The sequence below is a fragment of the Physeter macrocephalus genome, chromosome 9 (assembly GCF_002837175.3).
Source record: "Physeter macrocephalus isolate SW-GA chromosome 9, ASM283717v5, whole genome shotgun sequence".
Classification (NCBI taxonomy): Eukaryota; Metazoa; Chordata; class Mammalia; order Artiodactyla; family Physeteridae; genus Physeter; species Physeter macrocephalus.
In genome coordinates this window covers 8,284,511-8,294,040 of record NC_041222.1, presented here as the reverse complement: position 1 = coordinate 8,294,040, position 9,530 = coordinate 8,284,511, and the positions used below count along the sequence as shown (strand labels likewise).

Below are 9,530 nucleotides of genomic sequence, written 5' to 3'. Positions count from 1 at the left end.
ACTTTAATACCTCACTTACACCAATGGACAGATCATCCAAACAGAAAAGTAATAAGGAAACACAAGCTTTAAATGACACAAGAGAACAGAGAGATTTAATTGATATTTATAGGACATTCCATCCAAAAACAGCAGATTACACTTTCTTCTCAAGTGTGCATGGAACATTCTCCAGGATAGATCACATCTTGGGTTACAAATCAAGCCACCATAAATTTAAGAAAACTGAAATCATATCAAGCATCTTTTCTGACCACAATGCTATGAGATTAGAACTGAATTACAGGGAAAAAAAACGTAAAAAACACAAACACCTGGAGGCTAAACAATACGTTACAAAATAACCAAGAGATCACTGAAGAAATCAAAGAGGATAACAAAAAATACCTAGAGACAACGGACAATGAAAACACGATGATCCAAAACCTATGCGATGCAGCGAAAGCAGTTCTAAGAGGGAAGTTTATAGCTATACAAGCCTACCTTAAGAAACAAGAAAAATCTCAAATAAACAATCTAACGTTACACCTAAAGGAACTAGAGAAAGAAGAAGAAACAAAACCCAAAGTTAGCAGAAGGAAAGAAATCATAAAGATCAGAGCAGAAATAAATGAAATAGAAACAAAGAAAACAATAGCAAAGATCAAGAAAACTAAAACCAGAACCAGATGGCTTCACAGGTGAATTCTATCAAACATTTAGAGACGAGCTAACACCCATCCTTCTCAAACTCTTCCAAAAAATTGCAGAGGATGGAATACGCCCAAACTCATTCTATGAGACCACCATCACCGTGATACCAAAACCGGACAAAGATACTACAAAAAAAGAAAATGACAGACCACTATCACTGATGAATATAGATGCAAAAATCCTCAACAAAATACTAGCAAACAGAATCCAACAACACATTAAAAGGATCATACACCATGATCAAGTGGGATTTACCCCAGGGATGCAAGGATTCTTCAATATATGCAAATCAATCAATGTGCAACACCATATTAAGAAACTGAAGAATAAAAACCACATGATCATCTCAATAGATGGAGAAAACGCTTTTGACAAAATTCAACACCCATTTATGATAAAAACTCCAGAAAGTGGGCATAGAGGGAACCTACCTCAACATAATAAAGGCCATATACGACAAACCCACAGCAAACATCATTCTCAATGGTGAAAAACTGAAAGCATTTCCTCTAAGATCAGGAACAAGACAAGGATGTCCACTCTCACCACTATTATTCAACATAGTTTTGGAAGTCCTAGCCACGGCAATCAGAGAAGAAAAAGAAATAAAAGGAATACAAATGGAAAAGAAGTAAAACTGTCACTGTTTGCAGATGACATGATACTATACATAGAGAATCCTAAAGATGCCACCAGAAAACTACTAGAGCTAATCAATGAATTTAGTAAAGTAGCAGGATACAAAATTAATACACATAAATCTCTGGCATTCCTATACACTAATGATGAAAAATCTGAAAGAGAAATTAAGGAAACACTCCCATTTACCACTGCAACAAAAAGAATAAAATACCTAGGAATAAACCTACCTAGGGAGACAAAAGACCTGTATGCAGAAAACTATAAGACACTGATGAAAGAAATTAAAGATAACCCAAACAGATGGAGAGATATACAATATTCTTGGATTGGAAGAATCAATATTGTGAAAATGAGTATACTACCCAAAGCAATCTACAGATTCAATGCAATCCCTTAAAATAGCCATACTACCCAAAGCAATCTACAGATTTAATGTGATCCCTATCAAATTACCCATAACATTTTTCACAGAACTAGAACAAATAATTTAAAAATTTATATGGAACCATAATAGAGTCAGAATTGCCAAAGCAATCCTGAGGGAAAAAAAATAAAGCAGGAGGCATAACTCTCCCAGACTTCAGACGATACTACAAAGCTACAGTAATCAAAACAGTGTGGTATTGGTACAAAAGCAGAAATGCGGATCAACAGAACAGAATAGGGAGCCCCAAAATAAACCTACACACTTATGGTCATTCAATCTTTGACATAGGAGGCAAGAATATACATTGGGAAAAAGACAGTCTCTTCAGCAAGTGGTGCTGGGAAAGTTGGACAGCTGCATGTAAATCAGTGAAGTTAGAACACACCCTCACACCATGCACAAAAATAAAATTGCTTAAAGATTTAAACATAAGACATGACACTGACACCATAAAACTCCTAGGAGAGATCATAGGCAAAACATTCTCTGACATAAGTTGTACCAATGTTTTCTTAGGTCTACTAAGGCAATAGAAATAAAAATAAACAAATGGAACCTAATCAAACTTACAAGCTTTTGCACAGCAAAGGACACCATAAACAAAATGAAAAGACAGCCTACAGAATGGGAGAAAATATTTGCAAATGATGTGACCGATAAGGGCTTAATCTCCAAAATATAGAAACAGCTCATACAACTCACCAACAAAAAAACAAACAACCCGATCAAAAAATGTGTGACATACAGATAGCCAATAGGCACATGAAAAGATGCTCAACATCACTAATTATTAGAGAAATGCAAGCCAAAACTATAATGAGGTACCACCTCACACCAGTCAGAATGGCCATCATTAAGAAGTCTACAAATAACAAATGCTGGAGATGGTGCGGAGAAAAGGGAACCCTCTTGCACTGTTGGTGGGAATGAAAATTGATACAGCCACTATGGAGAACCGTATGGAGGTTCCTTAGAAAACTAAAAATAGAACTACCATATGACCCAGCAATCCCACTACTGGGCATATACCCAGAGAAAACCATAATTCAAAAAGACACATGCACCCCAATGCTCATTGCAGCACTATTTACAATTGCCAGCTCATGGAAGCAACCTAAATGTCCATCAGCAGATGAATGGATAAAGAAGATGTGGTACATATATACAATGGAATATTACTCAGCCGTAAAACGGAACGAAATTGGGTCATTTGTTGAGACACGGATGGATCTAGAGACTGTCATACAGAGTGAAGTAAGTCAGAAAGTGAAAAACATATATCGTATATTAACGCATATATGTGGAACCTAGAAAAATGGTACAGATGAACCAGTTTGCGGGGCAGAAGTCGAGACACAGATGTAGAGAACAAATGTATGGACACCAAGGGGGGAAAGCGGCTGGGGTGTGGGGGTGGGGGTGCGATGAATTGGGCGATTGGGATTGCCATGTATACACTGATGTGTATAAAACTGATGACTGATAAGAACCTGCTGTATAAAAAATAAAATAAAATAAAATTTAAAAATTAAAAAAAAAATCCTCCATATGATTCTAACATGCAGCCCAGGTTGAGAGTCATACCTTCTAAGCTAGTTGTCTGACACTGAAGTGATAATTTCCTGGAGCAGTACTTCTCAAACTTTCATGTGCATACCGATGACCTGGAATCTTGTTAAAATGCAGACTCTGACTTAGTAGCTCTGGAGTGGGACCCAAGAATCTGTATTTCTCCAAGTTCTCTGCTGCTGCTGCTGCTGAATCTGCTGGCTCATGGACCATGCTTTGCGTACCAAGGTCCTTGCGTTCTTGACAGGAAAGACAGGGGGAAGTTGCAAGCTTGATGAGCTAACTTACTGATCTGGCTGCAATGAAAGGAGAGACTAGAAGAGAGCATGACAGTTTTGTTCATAATTCAGTGACCTACCCTGGGGTACATTCTCCTACCTCTGTCCTGGAATCTGACCTAAACAGATTAGTAACTTTTCTTAAAGCAAGGTGGGGTAGGGAGAATGGTATAGGAACATCTTTTCCCAACAATGTTTGCAGCGATAAGAGGGGCAATATGAGGTTCATCTCTGCCTCTTTACTCTTCTTCCCTTTTCTAACCAATCCATGGCCAACTTTTGTGTTCTTTCTCTAGCATATCCTCCACTTTCTTCTTCTCTTCATTTCTGCTGCAACTATTGCAATTTGGTATCTCATCATCTAAGTTGTATGTCTGCCTCTAGTTTCTCCCTTGCCAAAATTGTCTACAGGCTGCTGTTAGGTTAATCTTCTTAGGAGATGATTCTGGTCATTCACATAATCTTTTTTTTTTTTAACATCTTTATTGGAGTATAATTGCTCACATAATCTTATATAAAATAAATTTGAAATTCCTTAGCCTGTCCCATAAGCCCAGCTCACTGTGTCCCCAAATGGGCTAGGTCCCAATCCCTGCAGACTTGCCATTTTCTGAATATATGATACAGGATTCCATTCATCCATCCATTCATTCATTTGTGCATTCATCCATTCAAGGAACATGACAACAGACATGCCGACAAAGAGTTGCTACATACTGTGATATTATCTGAGAGCATCAGGGAAGGCTGCATAGAGGTGGTGATATTTGAGCTTGAGGCTTCCAGGAGAATAGTTTTTCAGGTAGATAAATTAATTTTGAGTCCAAAAGCCAGCAAATGCAAGCTTAGAGAGGCATGAAACAGAGGACATGTTGTTCAAAATGTACAAACGGTCTTGGCGTAGTGTTTGTTAGGAAGCTAGGTTAGGTAGGATAATATAGTGAGTGGACTAAGGCTGAGAAACTGTGGAGCCATGAGATGCATTTTAGGCAGCAGGGAATTTAGAAGGATTTTATTCTAATAAAGCAACATTGAGATGTGCATTTGTCCCCCTTTGACATTTGCCCCTGTTGTTCTCTCTCTCTCTCTGGAATATTCTTTCTCCTCTGTTTTTCCTGATGAGGGTCTACTCACTTGTGCTTTAGCTGAAATAACTTCCCCCTGCTGAATAGAATCAATCTTTCTTTCTGTACTTTGGACTCAAGTTATTTAGGTGACATGTGTGTCTTTGCCTAGATTTTAAGATATTTATACAGCAAATATTATGCTTTATTAATCTTTGAATCTCTTTAATCTTTAACACCTAGGCTTTCTCCTGGTACATGCTACCTGTTCAATAAACAGTTGCTGAATTAAACAGAATAGGAAAAGCCATGCCATCAATTACAGCTTAAGAATTCACCATCTCCACTCGTTATATTTGACTTGAGTGTTGATCAAAGGGTATTTACTAACAAAAGCATGTATTCAGTCTAGTGCTGTCTCCACAGAGACGTTGCTGCAGAGCAAAGGGTTGGGAGTTAAAAGGCCTCTTGCATCACAGCCAAATTGATGGCTCAATTTCTCCTGTCAGGGTTTCAAGTCCAGATGCTGGGTACCACCAAAAAGCACAGCTGGATCTTCTTATGCCAGCTGGAAATGAACGAACAAAATGATAGAAGCAGCACCCACCATTTCACCTGCCTTTGCTACTAGCTCTTCGGAAACAACAGCTGTCTACCAGGCCATTCTCAGCGCCAAGTGTGCATGGCATAATAATGGTAGTTATCATTTCTAGTGCACATACCACAATTCAGACACTGTGATAAGCGTGTCCTGTAAGTTTGCATGTAATATTTACAACAAAACTGCAAGGTAGACATTCGCATTCCCTCTTCATAGATGGGGAGACTGAGGCAGTGAGTGGTTACATAACATGCCCAAAGTTGTTCAGATGGTACTGGTGAGTGTTGGAACTGGGAATTAAGCTTAGGCTGTCTGACTCCAAAGCCTAGGTCTTTAACCATTCTGTCATATTGTCTCAAGGAATTAAAAAGGATGCTCTGAGAGTCAGGGAATGTGCTAGCAGGTGCAGGGAGGGCATGAAGAACTTCATGCCAACCAGGGGTCTTTAAATCTACACCCCCACTGTCATCAACTCCCATCGATGCAATAGCAGTGGGACACACAGGAGCATTTGAAAATGTTCCTATTGATTGGAAGTGAATAATTATTACCTTTTCTATATTGCGGATTCACTACCAGAAAGTAATAGCAGAAATGCTAAACAAGATTAATGGCCATGTTTCATTATGTTTAATGCAAACTATTGATTTTAAAGTGGTGTAAGGTATGGCAGCTTATTACAATAAAACAATAAAATAGACTATATGAAATAATTGAGAATAATCTTTTCCCTTTTTTTGCTGAGGCTATGGGACATAATGTGCCGTGCATGTGAAGACATTTATGGCGAGCTCTATCCAGCGATGGCAGTTTAAGTACTCTATAAAGAAGCACTTTGGAACCAGAGTATTATAAATAATCGGCAATAGAGCTGGTAAATGGGCCTTTAATTTGATTCCATTATGTCACAGGATCACAAGGACCAAGGAGGCCCAGCATCAAAAACACTAACTGCTGAGCAGAACACTAAGTACATCAGATAGCCTCAAGGTGGCCTTCCCACCAGGGAACTGTCAGGTAAGAGCTCGACCACTGGCGTCCGGATGTGGGGTAATAGGTTACATGTGAACCGATGCATCTGCGGTCAATGACCCCCCACTCCCATCACAAGAGTCTAGTCTCATAACAGTCTTCCTCACCAGGCTTTGTTTCTCCTCTACTTTCATTCACTTTATCCATTTCCAGAGCTAACAGTCAACACCCTCAGAAGCAACTTCTCTCTGGACTCATTCATTCTGCTGATTAGGGCCTTAGAGGTTGTTGAAATAATGCATGACTTCATTGCCAGAAACAGACCATAAGGGATGAAGGAGGGGACAGGCCAGCTGTACATGTTATGTTAATCAGGCCACACCTGGAGTAGTGAATGCAGGTCTACACCAAACTCCAAAAGCAGATTAACGCTGGACACACTGAGGAGAGAAGGATGATGAGGAGATGAAGGTAAAATCATGGCAAATGAAGCGTGTGGCTGGACCTGTGGTTGTTGAAACTAAAGGAGACTCAGGCAAATGTAAGAATTGTTGGCTAATATTTAAAAGGCTGACATATGAAGGAAGATTTAGTCTTGTTTTGTGAAGCCCTAGAAGAGAGAAATTTGGTGTCAGCCAGACATGGGCTTGGGTCCTATCTGTCTACTTATAGCTGTGCAAACCTATGCAAGTGAGTGACTCTTTCTGGGGATCAATTCGTTTGTCTGTACAATAGAGATAATACTAACACTTCCCCCACAGGGTTTAGGGGTGAATCAAGTGAGACAAAACAGAGAAAGCGTTTAGCACAGCGCTTGGTACAAAGCAAGAACTCAACAAACACTAGCTTAAAAAATTAAACACCGACAATAACAAAAGGAAAACTGGAAGGCCGATAGCACCTTTTTTTGAGGAGTTGGAACAGACATAGTTGACGCTGAAATTGGGGTCAAGAGGGTTTGAACTAGCTCCATAAAACTAGCCAAAGCATCTGGGAGATCCAATTTGAGTTTGGAGTGGGAAAGTCAGACAATTCTTTTCCTTTAAAAGTACAGTGGATTAGCTTTTCCTCAGCTGCAGCTAAGGTGTTCTGTCCTTCCAAGGAAGCTAAGGCCACGTTGGGGTGAGTCCCTCACTTCATCCGGTGACTAGCACCGCGCCCAGCAGCCCCTGCCTAGCACTCGCCCACACCATGGCCTCCGTCTCAGAGCTCCCCTGTATCTACTTGGCCCTCATCCTGCATGACGATGAGGTGACGGTCATGGAGGATAAGATCAATGCTCTCGTTAAAGCAGCTGATGTAAATGTTGAACCTTTCTGGCCAGGCTTGTTTGCAAAGGCTTTGGCCAATGTCAACATCAGGAGCCTCATCTGCAACGTGGGGGCAGGTGGACCTGCCCCAGCAGCTGGTGCTACACCAGCAGGAGCTCCTGGCCCCTCCACCAATTGCTGCCCCAGTGAGGAGAAGAAAGTGGAAGCAGAGAAAGAAGAATCTGAAGAGTCTGATGATGACATGGGCTTTGGTCTTTTTGACTAAACCTCTTTAGTAGCACGTTCAATAAAAAGCTGAGCTCTTTGCTGCTGTTGGTCTTACTGATAGTTCTGGGGATGTGTTGTGTAAAGATGAACTTTGGCTTTCAGTGGTCTCTTCCTGAAAGAGAAAGAAGAATCTGAAGAGTCTGATGATGACATGGGCTTTGGTCTTTTTGACTAAACCTCTTTAGTAACATGTTCAATAAAAAGCTGAGCTCAAAAAAAGAAAAAAAAAAGTATAGTGGATTAAAAAATGAAAGCCAAATTTAGTCCAATTTTAGATGCAAGCATGGGGCCAGAGGCAAAGCCAAGAGGAGGGATAAACAAGGGAATGGGGAGAAAGTGAGAAGAAGGGGTAGAAACGAGAGGTGACAACTGGTTCTTAAAACTTTCATGAGTTGTCTGTGGCTCACTTTGGTGGCCTCTGATTACGTAGTGAGTAGGATGGTTGGCTTTTAACAGTCTTAAACTTAGAGTGGGTACCAAAAGACAGATTCCAAGTGGGTATGAGGAAGACATTCCTAATTGGGAGGCAGTATACTATAATAGGTTATGGCAGGAAGTAGCATGCTAGTTGAGAGCACAGGCTCTGGAGCCAGACTGCCCAGATTCTAGTCCTGACCACTCCAGTTAGACCTGCCTAACCTCTCTTTGCCTCCACTTCCTCATCTGAAAAACAGGTATGATAATGAAATCTACCTCTTTAGTTTATAAGGATTTAATGAAAATGATGCATATAATGATAGTAGTGATGGTATGGGTTTCCACACATGAGTCTAGGGTCAGCAGCTGAAAGTAGAAGGGCTTTGATTAATTTCACCACCCATATTTCTGAGCAGCAAGCCATGCCCATTTCCCTGGGGTGAGAGCCTATTGTTTATTCCACTACCCACAGCAGAAGGGACATTGATTAAAATAAATTTTTGCTTAAAAAAAAAAATGCCAGGGACATCTCAGGCTAGGGTTCAATTACAAGAATGTGCTTCAAGGAGCAATTTGGAGGAAGCGGTCCCTTCCCAGCCAGGATATATATACACACACACACTGATCACAATGGAAGCTGAAATTATTGAGGGCAGTTTTAACCCCTGATCCTGGCAGAGCTTTGTATCATCTCTTTCTAGACTCTCATCCTCTTCCAAAACTCACGGAGGTATTGAAAGTGGGACTGGGAGTTGTATTCTTGGCAGCCTGGGTCCTTTCTCCTACTTTCTACCAAGGAAAACCTATTAGATCCCATATCCTCTAGGGTCATCCAAGACATCTTCCCATACCCCTCCTTGCTGTTCTACTTCTCTGAAGTCCTTTAATTTTATGGAACACAAACCCAGGAGTCCGGTCAGACCACTAGAATTTGTTGTTTTCTCAAGATGCAAAGCTGCACCTGGACCCTGTCTCCGAATCCTCATGTCCCAACCCTTCATCACTCACAGAAAGTCCTCCAACTTAAAACTGAGTGTAAACACTGTGTGACCAAGGAACCCTTCTGCTTGGTCTCTCCTAACCACTAGCACCAGTTACCTTGGGTATGTAACTTTTTCTCCCTGAACCACAATTTTCATTTATTCAGGGATGGTAGGGTTTCATTGAGCAGATTATGAGCATGTGTGGAAGACAGTGTCTGTTCTCTAAACAACAGCTACCTCCCCTTATTCCATTTAACGGAACCCCAGCACCAAGCTCTAGGTGATGGAACATGGTCGATCTAAGTGAATAATTTCATATCCACCCTTTACTCTCTCAGCCTACCCC

At 40.6% G+C, this 9,530-nt stretch overlaps 1 protein-coding gene across 1 annotated transcript; it reads left to right on the top strand.

The window, feature by feature from the left end:
* The first annotated feature begins 7,416 nt into the window (after positions 1 to 7,416).
* On the top strand, positions 7,417 to 7,821 carry LOC102983359 (60S acidic ribosomal protein P1-like). Its single transcript, XM_007112651.4, has one exon. The coding sequence runs from the start codon at positions 7,438 to 7,440 to the stop codon at positions 7,780 to 7,782; it is 345 nt and encodes a 114-aa protein (XP_007112713.2). The 5' UTR covers positions 7,417 to 7,437; the 3' UTR covers positions 7,783 to 7,821.
* Positions 7,822 to 9,530: the final 1,709 nt, after the last annotated feature.